General features: G+C 38.9%; 1 protein-coding gene across 6 annotated transcripts in view; it reads left to right on the top strand.

The window, feature by feature from the left end:
* Positions 1-15,668, top strand: part of MEIOB (meiosis specific with OB-fold) — a 34,767-nt gene extending 19,099 nt beyond the window's left edge. For 3 of the 6 annotated variants that reach the window (XM_042240120.2, XM_042240118.2, XM_042240119.2), the window contains exons 7-14: positions 146-246; positions 1,132-1,184; positions 1,273-1,368; positions 4,239-4,340; positions 9,280-9,433; positions 11,777-11,960; positions 12,658-12,744; positions 15,266-15,668. In XM_042240120.2, coding sequence (XP_042096054.1) covers positions 146-246; positions 1,132-1,184; positions 1,273-1,368; positions 4,239-4,340; positions 9,280-9,433; positions 11,777-11,960; positions 12,658-12,744; positions 15,266-15,382 — 894 coding nt within the window. In that variant the 3' untranslated portion in view covers positions 15,383-15,668. The remainder of the gene's footprint in view (positions 1-145; positions 247-1,131; positions 1,185-1,272; positions 1,369-4,238; positions 4,341-9,279; positions 9,434-11,776; positions 11,961-12,657; positions 12,745-15,265) is intronic. The other 3 variants (XM_060406268.1, XM_027961741.3, XM_060406269.1) reach the window with 1 other exon arrangement.
* Positions 15,669-15,805: the final 137 nt, after the last annotated feature.

Here is a 15,805-nt window from a genome sequence, read left to right as displayed (position 1 = left end):
TAAATACATATTAGTGAGTCTCACTATTTTGATATTTCTAATCTGTTGTTTAAAAGGTAAACATTTGAGTATTTCCATCAACAAATATTTAAGTACCTCTACAGCTATAGGTGAAGAAGAGTAACCATTTCCTTCCATTTCTAAGGTTGGAGAGCCAAAATACTTTACAACTTCAGACCGAAGAAAAGGCCAGAGGTGTGAAGTTAAACTCTACGATGAGACAGAGTCTTCTTTTGCAATGATATGGTAACTCCCCACATCTCTTCCAAACTGAAATCTGTGCTATTATCACTAAGTCAGAACATTTTCATCTCATCAAGAGGTGATGAATGTCATATCAGGAGAGGAGTGATGATAGGAGGAAATGGTATTAAAAATAAACCTTCCTCTTGTGTGTCCAGTCATTACAGTCTATGATTACCTTAAAATGAAATCTTCTGAGGGCATGGGATCTCATAGTTGGATTCTATAGTAACTTACTTACTATCATACTCTTTTGTAACAAATGATCATTTACTAAGTCCCATTGATAAAGAACAAGGCAGACTGTCTGTGATCCATTAGGTGGTACTCTGGAGCCAGGCCATGGGAAGATGGGTGAAGAAGCAAGTTTTGTCACAAATTGGATTCTGTGGGGGCTCCCAGTGTGTCAGATGTGGGGCAGGGCTGCACCCTGAAGCATCCCAGGGAATACTATGGTGTTGTTTAGACTCAAGATTGAATTTGAAACAGACCTTCAATCCATCAGGTTCCTCAAGCAGTTTATCCATTATGGGGATAATCCCTTAATGGCATGAAAGAGTGACTTCGCAATTTTTAGACTTGTAGTTACTCAATTCTAACTAGTGTGGAGTGACCTGGGTTATAGGAAAAGAGGAAATGGAAGGAGCAGAAGTTGTTAGAGATGGATGTGCTGAAGGAATGCTTTCCATAGGTGTTAAATTTTCTGTGAAATCGGCAGAGTAGCCCTGAAAAATGCGGGAAAAACCAAGACCTTTCCTTGTGCCTTGGACCACATGGGGGATTATTAACCTCAGCCATTAAGACATCCTTTTTCTGATAAATAACATGGTCACTGTCAGTGTTTTCTAATGTATTTGATTTTTGTCACTTCTTTTTTTACACATGCAGTTGGGATAGTGAATCTATTCTACTTGCACAGAGCTGGGTGCCACAAGGAACAGGTATTGCGTACTTCAGTGATTGTGTTCAATATTTGTAATTTTTTATCCTCTAGTGTAATAATTTTAAAATGGCTTTTTCCCCAAACAGTAATATTTGCTGCAGATGTAAGGATAAGTTTTGACAAATTTCGGAACAGCATGACAGCAACTGTGATCTCAAAAACCATTATTACAACTAATCCAGGTAAAAAGCTATCTGAAACTTTTAATCCCTTTGGAAATGACTATATCATGTATTCCAATATTTGTACAGTATATTTAAGAATGAAAATGAAGCTTGGATTTCATTTGAGTTAAAAGTGAAAAGCTGCCTTATATGACTTTTAAAACTTACAGTGAACTATATCTTTGATATATTTACAAAAGGAATGTGAAAAGCCAGACTCATTTGTAAAGCATTATCCCTTGTGTTAATTTTGAGAGATCAATGCCGTTGATTAACCTAAATTATTGACCATTTAAAAATAAATCTGATTTCACTGCATTCAAGTAATTTAGTGCTGGAGCATGGAGAATATGTATGTAATATCATCATGTGATACTTAGTTCATCACTGTGAGTGGTTGTGAAGTGGTTACAGTTTGTCCCAGCGTGAAATGAGGGGAGTAGGACTGGGGAGAGGAGGGGGTGCCCTGATGCATCCTGAGGTTGCTTGTAGCCCAGAGAGGAAGGCCCACTCAGCACCCCAGGAGAGCACAGAGGTCCCAGAGATGAATAATCCTTCAAAAGTCTTAAGAGAATATAAAGGTAGCAAGTATCATTTTAACTATGCGCTCACTCTACTGATTCATGACAAAGCAGTAACAGTGACTGAGAACTATAAAGCAATTTTATGTCTTTGACCAAACCATTATCAGAATTTTTAGAAGTGAAATTATTATGAGATATGGTGTAAAATAGCAAGACTGTGTTTTAATACCAGTAATTAGATCTTGCTCATCTACTGCAGAAATATTGTCTCCTTGAAAGCAGTATCATGGGAGGTGATATGGCACTCATTGATTTGTTCTTGTTTAACTCTCATCTACTACACACGTGCTGTGTGCTGAGCACCGTTCTGGGTCCAGTGACCAAACACAGATATCTCTCCTGCTCACGGAGCTCACATCCTAGCAGCGGGGAAACAGAGAATGAACAATTAGGATAACGCATCCAAATTATGGAATTTGAAATGATCGAGAAGTAAAAGAGAACAGGGTTGGGAGGGTCCAGAATGCCATGGTGTGTGTAGGGCAGGTTGCATGTTTACATAGAGTGGTCAGGTAGGCTCAGTGAGAGGGTGGCATCTGAGCAAAGACAGTTGTGGGGTGGGGTTGTGCAGTGGTGTTACCCATGGGAAAAGAGCACACTGGGCAGAGGAGCCAGCCAGTACAGAGGCTCTGCGGCCAGTGTGGCTGGAGCTGAAGGAGCAGGGCAGGAGAAGGGGTTGAGGTCAGAGAAGAAATGGAGGTGATCGGAAGGCTGTACAGGCTGCCTTCTACTCTGCAGGAAGGGGAGCCAGGCAGTGACATTATCTAAGTTCTAAAAGGATTGCAGTGACTTCTTTTACATTGGTCGTGACACAACCATGGTCTGTTCAATTCTTTTTTTTTTCTTTTGAGAAGGGTACTATGGTTTCTTATTTTTAATAATATAATAATACTAATAGGCTATTTTTAGTGCTTTCAATAACATCAGTGACAGAGTCTCCATCCTCTAAGGGTAAATTTGTTCTGGGAAAATTTCTAAAAGACAGTTGGGATTGTTTGATGGAAAAGGTTATCGAGCTTGATAGTACTAATTGTCTCGAAACCTCAAGATTAAGTTAAAGAGACAGATTCGAAGGATATTGTGCATTTGGCTCTGAAAACAGATTCAGAAGGGAAATGTCAAAGTGTTTGAGCAATGCCAACATAATTAGAATAAATGCCTTACTTATTATTAAGGAGATGAATACAAGGAAAATATGTATAAGGGTGTATAAATTTCAATATGCTTTTAAAAATCAGCCTTATTTCTAATTTCCTGGGTTACACATGCCACATGGAAATTAAGAATCTCTAAATGGTTTGGTGGTCAGATGTGGGAGGAAGAATTTCTGTCCTCCCACAGACAGTCCGGGATGGACCTGTTGTCTTTAAAGATCTTGACAGCAGTGCCACACCCCACCCTTCCTACCAGTTTCTGCCCCAAGATTCTCATTAATTTACAAATATTTAGTGAATGCCTTTTATTTACCAACTAGTGAGGTAATTTAAACGCTTTCTGGAACAAGGAAGTACCTGAGAGGATGGACGCTGAAATGGATGGAAGGATAGTCAGTATATCAGACACTGGAAGTACAGAAATGAAAAGACAAACCCCCTGTCTGGGATTCTGGTCTAGTTCTGGGAAAGAAGCAACAGTGATAAGACTTGTGGTACAACAGGGTGAGGAGAAAGAAACCCTGACTCTGTCCAGGGGTGTCAGGGGGTCTGACATCGGCAGGATGGCTTGCAGAATGTTTGGGGGAAGGCTGGAAGACAAGCAGATGTTGGAGGTTGGGGCTTGGGGTTGAAGGGTATCAGAGTCAGACAGCGCCTTTTCAAAATCAGATTCATGCCTTCTGGCACATTATCTGACTATCCCAGAGAACATTCATGTCCCATTTGAAGAATAAGCTCTTCAAATAACCTTAACAATTTTTTTCTGATGAGAGAAGAAATACATACAAAATTCAGAAAATATATAAAAGCATAAAAAAGAAAACAATGATCAACTATAAATTCTTCATCTTATAAGAAATAATCATTTCTTCGATATATATTCTTCCAGATAATTTTGCTCATGTCTTTTTAAAATCAAAGGAAATGGTATGAAATGTTTTGTAAACTGCTCTTTAAACTCATGAAATCTGCTATACATCTCTCTGTGTTAATAGAGAACCCCATCACATTGTTAATGGCTTTGTAATATTCTATTTGTGGTATTCTTATATGTCTTCACTTTTTACCATTAAAAATAGTTTTGGATCATTCACGGTTATTTAAAAAGTGATCAGTTTGCAGTTTACTTATTATGCATTTCCAATTTAAGATACACCGGAAGCTAACATCCTTCTGAATTTTATAAGAGAAAATAAAGTAATGAATCCTCTGGATGATGAAATTGACAATTATTTGAAAGAATCCATGAATTGTAAGTAACCAATTTTTTAAAGGCCAGCATTTGGGTTTATAAAGTTACTTAGTAAAAGACACTGTATTCTCATTATGTAACTGCTATGTGTGACATGCTCAGTCACTTAGTCATGTCCAACTCTTTGTGACCCCATGGACTGTAGTCCACCAGTCTCCTCTGTCCATGGAATTTTCCAGGCAAGAATACTGGAGTGGGTTGCCATTTCTTCCTTCGGGGGATCTTTCTGACCTAGGGATTGGTAACTGCTATACTTCTGCTTTAAAAAGGTAGTTTAAAACTTTTTGAGATTTATGTAACCTCTTGCCAATCTGATGAGAGTTAATGACCCTCTCCCTAAAAAAGCAGCTGTAGCCACATACAGAATTTTGTGCAAAATGTCATGTATTCACAGACCCCAGACTTGACTTGACTTTAAAAATGATGCTGTTTGCTGCCATCTGTAGCTTATGCTTAGAATGGGGAAAAGCAGACCGAGGGCTTAGAAGGAGGCTGTGACTTCATCCTAAGGGGTGAAATTCTTTCTCATAACTGAGGACAGCCAGTTCATCTCAAGAGAGTAACAATTCAGTTAATCGAGGAAAAAGTATTCTGCAATCATCTTAACTTGTGAAAGAAGAACTTTGTTATGCATTGCTGGGGGATTTTTAACACTTCCTTTCTTCATCCTCTCTCTCTGTTTTCTCCTGTGCAGTGCAGCTTGTGGGGGTTCCCCAATCAGGGATTGAGCCCTGGCCCTTGGCAATGAAATCGCCAAGTCCTAACCACTGGACAACCAGGGAATTCCCAACACATTTCCTTTCAATAGCAATCACTAATAGAAAAACAAAACAAAACAAAACTACTGGTTTATAATTATCATCTTTTTGCCTACAAGAAGGGATAAGCTTAAAGTTGTATTATTTATTAGAGTTAAAATAAAGCTACTATTGTTACTTTGGAAGCATTTTTAAATGTCTGGTCATTTGTGGAGAATGCCATTTCCGGATACTTCCAGGAAGCCCAAAAGTGTTCACTGGGCCTTGAGATGTATTTGCCCCACTGTATCTCAGTCCCTGCCTGTCTCTGAACCTGAAAATGGGGACAAGAACAACAGTTTTCTATTCTTGTCTTCTCTAGGCTACTCAGAGCTATCACATTTGAGTGGAGAATATTTTCCTGATCAATGGCTCATATCAAAGTAACCACAAAAGTGGTACTTAAGTTTCCCTTTCTTTTATTTCACTGTGGAAACTTTTTTTTTTTCCACGGTGGAAACTTCTATCATTAAATTTGTTCAGAGGCAAAAATGAGTTGCAATGGCTTTTAAAATGCTCATTATTCCCATGAATAATAGGTTGAAACTGATTAGATATTTCAGAATAAAACTATCATAATACTTTCTTTAAAGCTTTTGTTATTTTTAGTTAAAATAATGTTCAATATTTAAAAAGTAAACACAACACAGAATATAGCAAAAACCCAGAAATAGAGTTATTTTGTGAAAATCTTCCAATCCATTTTCCAATGCATATGAACTGACAGCAGGATAAAGACATAAAAGTAAGATAAACAGATACACATAACTGGACCTTTTATTGAAGAAAATTAAATTTCACGTCCCTTTCATGAATCACAGCCTTGTTGTGGGGAAGGGGCTTGCATAACTCAATCCTAAAGGAAATCAACCCTGAATATTCGTTGGAAGGACTGATGCTGAAGATCCAATAATTTGGCCATCTGTGCTGATGTGAAGAGCTGACTCATTGGAAAAGACCCTGATACTGGGAAAGATTGAGGGCAAGAGGAGAAGGGGGTGGCAGAGGATGAGATGGTTAGATAGCATCACCGACTCAATGGACATGAATTTGAGCAAACTCTAGGAGATAGAAGGACAGAGGAGCCTGGTGTACTGCAGTGCATGGGGTCACAAAGAGTCAGACATGACTTAGTGACTGAACAACAGCAACAAAATTTCATGTGCTTAACAGCAACAAAAGAAAAGAAAGTAGTAAAGCGCTGAAGAACTGGGCAACTTCTGTTAAAAGCTTTCTTACCTAAGTTATGTTTGGACCTGTAAGATTCCTCTAAGATTAAGAAAAATAACAAATGACTAAGGGATTCTTTGGAAGGAATGATGCTAAAGCTGAAACTCTAGTATTTTGGCCACCTCATGCGAAGAGTTGACTCATTGGAAAAGACTCTGATGCTGGGAGGGATTGGGGGCAGGAGGAGAAGGGGACGACAGAGGATGAGATGGCTGGATGGCATCACGGACTTGATGGACGTGCGTCTGAGTGAACTCTGGGAGATGGTGATGGACAGGGAGGCCTGGCGTGCTGAGATTCATGGGGTCGCAAAGAGTCGGACACGACTGAGCGACTGAATTGAACTGAATAGATTAACAGTTCTTAGTTTTGTAAGTTTTCTTAGAATAACTTTTAAGTTAAAGTATAACACATATGGGCTTTCCAGGTAGCGCTAAGTGTAAAGAACCTGCCTGTCAATGCAGGAGATGCAAGAGAAGCGGGTTCAGACCCTGGGCTGAGTAGATCCCCTGGAGGAAGGTGTGGCAACTCACTCCAGTATTCCTGCCAGGAGAATCCCATGGACGGAAGAGCCTGGCAAGCTATAGTCCATAGGGTCTCAGAGAGTCGGGCACAACTGAAGTAACTTAGCATGGACGTACATATCACAAAGAATATGAACAGTAAAATAAGAAGAGGACAGTACCATGCACCATCACATAGAGTATGCACCTGTTAATTGCCAGTGCCCGTAAGACCCCTCAGTCAGTTCAGTCGCACAGTCGTGTCCGACTCTTTTCGATCCCATGAATCGCAGCACGCCAGGCCTCCCTGTCCATCACCATCTCCCAGAGTTCACTCAGACTCACGTCCATTGAGTCCGTGATGCCATCCAGCCATCTCATCCTCAGTCGTCCCCTTCTCCTCCTGCTCCCAATCGCTGCCAGCATCAGAGTCTTTTCCAATGAGTCAACTCTTCGCATGAGGTGGCCAAAGTACTGGAGTTTCAGCTTTAGCATCATTCCTTCCAAAGAAATCCCGGGGTTGATCTCCTTCAGAATGGACTGGTTGGATCTCCTTGCAGTCCACGGGACTCTCAAGAGTTTTCTCCAACACCACAGTTCAAAAGCATCAATTCTTCGGCGCTCAGCCTTCTTCACAGTCCAACTCTCACATCCATACATGACCACAGGAAAAACCATAGCCTTGACTAGACGGACCTTAGTCAGCAAAGTAATGTGTCTGCTTTTGAACATGCTATCTAGGTTGGTCATAACTTTTCTTCCAAGGAGTAAGCATCTTTTAATTTCATGGCTGCAGTCACCATCTGCAGTGATTTTGGAGCCCCCCCAAAATAAAGTCTGACACTGTTTCTACTGTTTCCCATCTATTTCCTATGAAGTGATGGGACCAGAAGCCATGATCTTTGTTTTCTAAATGTTGAGCTTTAAGCCAACTTTTTCGCTCTCCTCTTTCACTTTCATCAAGAGGCTTTTTAGCTCCTCTTCACTTTCTGCCATAAGGGTGGTGTCATGTGCATATCTGAGGTTATTGATATTTCTCCCGGCAATCCTGATTCCAGCTTGTGTTTCTTCCAGTCCAGTGTTTCTCATGATGTACTCTGCGTATAAGTTAAATAAGCAGGGTGACAATATACAGCCTTGACATACTCCTTTTCCTATTTGGAACCAGTGTGTTGTTCCATGTCCAGTTCTAACTGTTGCTTCCTGACCTGCATACAGATTTCTCAAGAGGCAGGTTAGGTGGTCTGGTATTCCCACCTCTTTCCAAATGGAAATAAGACCCCTCATGCCCGCCCAAATGTGATTCTGACTTACTGCACCATAGAAACCACAGATAAATTTAGCCTATTTTGGAATTTTGACAGTGCAGCTGTATCATGTGACCTCACTCTTGTGTCTGATGCCCTTTGTTCAACATTAGGTCTGTGAGTGCCATCCGCACTGCTATGTGTAGTGTTGTTTTTTGTTGATGTATGCAATTCCATCATATGAATATATCACAGTTTATTTCTCTATCTTATTGTTTCCTTCTACAAAATTTTTACTTTCTCTTTGAGTGTGACTTTAGGTGAACCTATGTCTGTTTTTTCTGTTGTTGTTGGATATACATGCTCCTAGTAGGAATATTGCTTTGTCATGCAAGTCCACCTTTAGGTGATTCTGCCAAATGGTTTTCCAAAATGTCTGCACCGTTCCAGCTGCTCCACGTGCTCACCAATGTTTGTGCTGTTAGTCTTTTAAATCGTGAATATTTAGTGGAATCCTACTGTTGTTAAATTTGCATTTACTTAATGATTAATAAAGCCAGTATGTTTATTGTCTCTCTTTATATTCTTTTTGTGAAGTGCTTTCTAAAGTCTCTTCCAGGGACCTTTTCCCCTGGCAGTCCAGTGGTTAGGAACTCAGTGCTTTCACTGTTATGGCCTAGGTTCAGTCCCTGGTCAAGGAACTAAGATCTGACAAGCTGCATAGTGGGGCCAAAAATAAATACATACATACATACAATCTCTTCTGCATTTAGAAAATTGAACTGACTGTCTTTTTTAATTGATTTTTAAGATTCCAATTTAGATATTTGGTTATGAATCCTTTATCTTCTTATAGATTGCTAGCATCTGTCACTATGGCTTACCTTTTCATTATTTTAATGGACACTTCTGATGATTAGAAATTATTCATTTTAATAAAGCCTAATTTCTTATTATTTTTCTATTTTGCTTATTTTTTTACTTTCATGTCCATTTATATAATAAGTTTTAATGTATCATATATAATAAAATTTTCTATTACAGAACTTAAACTACTACATATTTTCATTTGGGCTCCATAGGTTTTCTATTTGGATATAATCCTTTGGAATTCTTAGAATATACTTAGAACTGTAATGACTTTTTGTTTTTTTTTTTTTAGTAAATACAATAGTTGATGTTTATACAGTTGAACAATTAAAGGTAAAAGCTTTGAAGAATGAAGGAAAAGCTGAACCTTTCTACGGAATTCTTTATGCTTACATTTCTACACTGAACATTGATGATGAAACTACAAAAGTAGTTCGAAATAGATGGTAAGCAACCAAATTACTTTTAGAAATTCATTCTTATAAGAAATAAAAAACAATTATTGGTAATACATTTTAAACTATATGAAAGTTAAAGCTATTATTTGACATAGTAGTAGTTATGTAGTTGAAAGAAATGTATAAATAAGTAACACATACTAAAGTTTCCTTAAGAAACTATTTAGACCTAAAGATTCTAATAGCCTTTTTTTTTTCTAATAGCCTTTTAAAGTAAAATGTATTTCAATGTGTTTTAGCAATCCTAAAATAGATGTTACTGCCAAAACCTTTTAACTGGGGATGACAAACTATTGTTTTGTAATGAATTTGAAAATTGTTTTGGTGACCACATCCTATAGCAATAAAAATAACAGTATTTTAATAACGTTTCATGATAATGAAATGAAATGAAATGGATGATGAATGTGATTTCCAACCTGTCCTAAGTCAGTTAGTATCTACTTAGATAGAAAAGTAAACTCAAGTAGATTTAATTACTTTAGCTAAAAAATGTTTGGTCAGAAAACTCTAAAATATTATTGTGAAACTCTCCCTGTAGATTTGTGATTGAAAGTTTTATTGAAGTAGTTCTAGATTCCTATGGCACTGTAAGAAATAATAAACTGTATACTTTGTCCAGTTTCCCCCAATGGTCAAGGATGAATGTGAAAGTCACTCAGTTGGTCCAACTCTTTGTGACCCCATGGACTATACAGTCCATGGTATTCTCTAGAATAATGGAGTGGATTCCCTTCTCCAGGGGATCTTCCCAACCCAGGGGTTGAACCCAGGTCTCCCCCATTGCAGGCGGATTCTTTACCAGCTGAGCCACCAGGATAGCCTCCTCCAGGAATGGTAACATTTTGCAAATCTATAGTACCACATCACAGACAATAATGACCTTAATTAAGTTAACTGATCTTATTCAGTTTCCCCACATTAACACGTATGGTGTGTGTGTGTTAAATTCCATGTAGTTTTATTGCATGTGTAAATCTGTGTATCAACAGTCAAGAAATTGACTTATGGATTTCTAAAACATTGTATGATTTGGTATTAAAGTTGAAAAACTTAATGTAAAGCCTGTTGTATAAGGCAGGTGCTTATTTTTTGAAAAATACTCTTAAAAAAGTTTTTTTTAAGTTATCACCTCCCTTTTTCCCCCTACATCTTTAATATTGACATCTGAGGGAAAGTGTCAAATATTTGATTTTAAAATGATCTATGGCTTATAAGAAAGCGGTGTCTTTAGATCATTCCCTCTTCTTGAGAATTTGAATTAATCTTCCTATTCAAATTGGCTAAAGTAATGCCTGCTTCAAAAATATAGAATAGCATGTAATTTCCCTGGCTCAGACAGTATGGAATCCACCTGCAATGTGGGAGACCTGGTTCAGTCTCTGGGTTGGGAAGATCCCCTGGAAAAGGGAATGGCAACCCACTCCAGTATTCTTGCCTGGAGAATCCCTATGGACAGAGGAGCCTGGTGGGCTACAGTCCACGAGGACACAGCTGAGTGACTAAGCACAGCACAGCATATCCCTTAAAGAGAGGAGTGTGTCACTAGCATTACTGGCAGCATTTAGGGTGTGAGCCTCTCCAGCCCTGAGTGATTCTGTGAATGTGCAGGGGACCTAGTACAGGACAAGTGAGCATTCACAGAACCTAGGCTTTCCAGGTGCAAGACATGATTCCTGCCCTCAAACTCTGAGCCAGGAGATAAACAGACCTATCTGCAGTAACACCAGATAGGATGTGACAGGGTGTAAATCTGTGCTGAAGTGTAAGTTGTATCTCTGCTCGGAGAAGGGAGGGGATGGGGCTGGGGTGCAGGAGAGGGAGGCCCCAGTGGGGAGGTGACCCTGGGCGAGAACCCCAGCTTTGGGGAAGGTAGGAGGCAGAACCTTGAAAGGACTGGCTGATCGTGGTTTCAGAAGCAGGAATACTGCAAGTGAGGGTGACTACATAGAAAGCATGTTTGTTATCCTTTTGCATTGTTCCCTGTTATTTCCTAGGTCTATTTTGTATCCTACTCAGGGCTGAGCACTCTGTAATTACTAACTCGTGCTGACTTAGACCAAAAGTCTAAGTAATAGTTCTGCTAGAGATCATAGGGGTCGCTTAGGGCCGTGGCTCAAAGGTTAAAGCGTCTGCCTGGAATGAGGGAGATCCAGGTTTGATCCCTGGGTCAGGAAGATCCTCTGGAGAAGGAAATGGCAACCCACTCCAGTATTCTTGCCTGGAGAATCCCATGGAGGGAGGAGCCTGGTAGGCTACAGTCCATGGGGTAGCAAAGAGTCGGACAGGACTGAGCGATTTCACTTTCACTTTTCTTTTGTTTCTTTTCAGTTCTGGCTGTGGTTACATTGTAAATGAAGCATCCAGCACTTGTACAACTTGCAACAAAGATTCTTCCGGATTTAAATCGGTTTTTCTCAGCTTTGATATGCTAATTGATCTTACAGATCACACAGGTACCCTTCATTCCTGTAGTCTCACAGGAAGTGTGGCTGAGGAGACTTTGGGATGCACGGTAAATAATAAAAAAACTTAGAAATAGTTCCAAATTGAATTATCTTCCCAAAACATATAAGTTATTTTGGTGAACATTTGATAGAAATTAATTCCTTAATAAAGAGGTCTGGGAAAAATCAATCTTGACTTAAACACACATTGTTTTAATGAATAAAGAATTACATGTTGTATATTAAAATTCTAGCTAACGTTAACTGTTAGGAATAACAGGAGAGGTCCTTGGTGACAGTGGAGAATAAACATGACATTTTATATAGTCAGATAACAATGGGCAAAAATGAAACCTTGGAGACACTGAGCAGGGTCCTCTATGAGGAGGGCTTGGTCGTATTTCACCTACTCAGGTGCGTAAAATCAGCCATGAGCTTTCCCTCAGTCTGCCCTGGAGCACAGCAGCAAAGATTACTTGTATGCTTGGTGTTTCATTTGATACTTTCATTGTTAGAACCGGCTCTGAAATTTTACCTTTAAACTTCAGTGGTGTCCGCTTTGTCAAGAGCGGCTTTCTGTGCCAGCCTCCAGCTGGCTTCAGAGTTTCAGTTTAGAGCCTGTCTGGCCTTGTCTCCTCCATCAAGAGAGTTGAGCTGTAATTACTATGGATAAAATTCCATCTCTAGAGCAAATTTAAGTTTTACATTATTGTCAAAATGAATTGTCTATATATTCTTTGGAAATGTTTAATTTTTTTAATCCAGGTAGATGAGTTTCTTGCAATGACGGATGAACAGAAAACAGCATTAAAGTGGCAATTTCTTTTGGAAAGAAGCAAAATTTATTTAAAAGTTAGTGCATTTTATAATAATACTATGTAAATAATGTAGTATAATATAAATAATACTATTCTATATATTCAATTAATATGAAAATCCCAGAGTATGACCTAGTAAATTAGGGAATTTGTTATTTTTAATAATGTTCCATTCCCAAATGTGCAGAAGGGTTTGGCTACCATAGAAACAGTGAAAGTAATCAGGTTTTTTCATATAGCATAAAGAATTATAAGGCTTCCCTGGTAACTCAGCAGTAAAGAATCTGCCTACAATTCAGGAGACAAAGGAGATGCAAGTTCTATCCCTGGGTTGGGAAGATCCCTTGGAGGAGGGCATGGCAACCCACTCTAGTATTCTTGCCTGGAGAATCCCATGGACAGAGGAGCTTGGCAGGTTACAGTCCATAGGGTCACAAAGAGTTGGACACGACTGAGTGACTAAGTGGACACACACACACAAGAATTACAAATGGCACAAAAGAAAAAGACCAACAAAGAAAATATCCATTAATGTTAACATCAAGGCTAGACACTGGGCCTTAGAGTCAGAGCTCGGTGTCCCTGCCCCCATGGGCAGTGATCCTCACTTCAGTGAGTCATATTCAAGAGCATAGTTACATGCTTATGTGCTGGGGTGATAGAGACTCAGTTTGAACCCCAGTTCCACCATTCCTCAGCCCATGTGACCTTGGGGAGGTTAATTCTCTAAGCCCCTAATCTGCTGTGATCCTACAACTCTGACCAGAGCAGATTCCCATAGCAATAGCAACACTTCAGTGTTGGAAGGCACAGGATCTTAGTGTTAAAGATGTAAAACGGGCAGTGGGATAAACTCACCTTATATTGCAAAGGAGGAAAATAGGACAAGAAATGTTGCTTCTTGTCCGAAGTCACAGGTGAGATAAAGCTGCCATTTATATTATTCCAGATGTTTTCTCTTCATACTCTAAAACATTTTCAAGCTCTTAGGTGAGTTATACCTGTCAATATTTATTGTACTAGAACTTAATATTGAGGAAAACTTTAAATATATTCATGAGCACACAGTCTTTTAGCAGTCAGAATTGCTATCGTCTCATGTCAGGTAGCCTCTTGAAATTACAGTGCACTCTGGTGAAGGAATGAGAGTAAGAAAGGCAGACAGCAATTTCACATTATTATGAAGATAGCTTTGATCAGGGAGAACCTGAAAGAGAACACTGAGTCTGCTCCGCCACAGCTCTGAAGTAGGTTTTCCCATTTCCCAGTGGCTCCTGCCCTTGCAGCCTCAAGCATATCTGAACAGATCGCACACCCAGAGTCACCAATGGCCTTACCAGTATTTCTAGGACCTTGGTTTGAGAATACCCTATCTCTTCCACCACGAGCATGGATCATTCCAAATACTATGCTCTATTCCCAAGTCAGAATATACTCAGATCCTTGCCCGGCTGTATGGTTTCCTTCCAAACAACAGGTACCAGTTGTTGTGAGTTTCATAAATTTAAATTCATGACACTCTGCTTATAGTTTCCCAAACTGGATTCAAATATAACAACTGCTCTCAGTTTGTACCTTTCCAAGGAATATGTTAGAAAGATACTTGTCAGGGACTTCCCAGGTCATCCAGTGGCTAGGTCTCTGTGCTCCCAAAGCAGGGGTCCTGGGTTCAATCCCTGGTCTAGGAACTGGATCCTACATGCCACAGTCTGGATGCTGTAACTAAAGATTCCATATGTTCCAACTAAGATGTGAGTCAGCCAAATAAATAAATAAATGTTTTTTAAAAAAGATATTTGTCAGATTTAACAAAGATTTAAAGCAGATAGTGATTATATCACAAAATGTAATAAGGATTGAGACAAATATAATTTAAATTGTTGTAAAAGAGTTAGAATATGTAATTAAAAAAATAAGAATTTACATTTCTCTGCAAATAAGATAAAAACAAAGGATTTCCATATAGAACATTTTGTGTATTTATCATATTTCAATAAAAAATAATGGCTACTTTAATTCATTTGGAGGGATTTCAAACTGTTACTCATTTTAATGTTTTTAAAACATATAGTGTCACAAAATGTAATCAAGATTATGAGACTCATACAATTTCAATTGTTATAAATCAGAACATGTAATTTTAAAGTTTAATTGTCATAAGTGTGACATCATTATTCATAAACTGTGTCATGATATCGGATCTGCTCTAACAGACTCTGTCACTGCTGCGAGTTCATGTCTGTCATAGCTGGTGGTCCGAACACACTTTAAGTCCTTTTTCTACCTGTTGGATTTGATATCTCATCTTTCTTACCTGAGAGAAAGGTCATGAAAAAATGACTTGGATTCTTACAAAATCACTGTCAGAAACCAGATCCATAATTTTTCTCCCAACTCTAGCTGAGACTGGAACTCTTTCCATTGTCTTACAACTTTAATTGAAGTTTTTGTTCACATCTTAAACAAAACTCATTGCTGTTCTCTGTTTGTGGTCATTGGTTTTCAGTTTTATACACCAGGTGATTTAAAAAACTCTCTCTTTTTTCTCCTTGCAGTTTTTTATATCGCACAGAGCGAGGGGTGGACTGAGAGTGAGTGTGCTTTCGTGTAAGCTTGCAGATCCTATTGAGGCAAGTAGGAACTTGTCTGGACAAGGAAATGTTCAAAACTAGATACAGTTCTAAACTCTGGAAAAGAATATGCATTTTTAACCACCTTGAAAGTGGGAAATGAGTTTGAAAATTACAGATAAAATTGTATCTTGTTCAAATGTGGTGAGAATGTTCCTGTAAATTGTCATTTTGTTGCCCCCTAGAGTTGACTCCAGGTGAATCCTAAAATCTCCCTGTTATTTAAGCTCATTTCTTAGAAGCCTTTTTCTATTGGCTTGGCCCTCTCTCTTCCCAAGCTGGAAAATGTTTGCATGAATTAATAAACAAGTTTACTCTTTCCCACAAACACAATGATTTATTTTCTTAAACCCCTTTCCCCTCTGTCTTGTCTTCTGGGAGAAAGATCAGAACCTCCACAAACGCCTTGGCCCCATCTCAGACCACTTGGCTGGAGTCGATGGGTGTGGACGGCACGTTCTCCCT

The sequence above is a fragment of the Ovis aries genome, chromosome 24, assembly GCF_016772045.2.
Source record: "Ovis aries strain OAR_USU_Benz2616 breed Rambouillet chromosome 24, ARS-UI_Ramb_v3.0, whole genome shotgun sequence".
NCBI lineage: Eukaryota > Metazoa > Chordata > Mammalia > Artiodactyla > Bovidae > Ovis > Ovis aries.
Note: the sequence above shows the minus strand (reverse complement) of the source record. Positions and strands in the feature narration are given on the sequence as shown.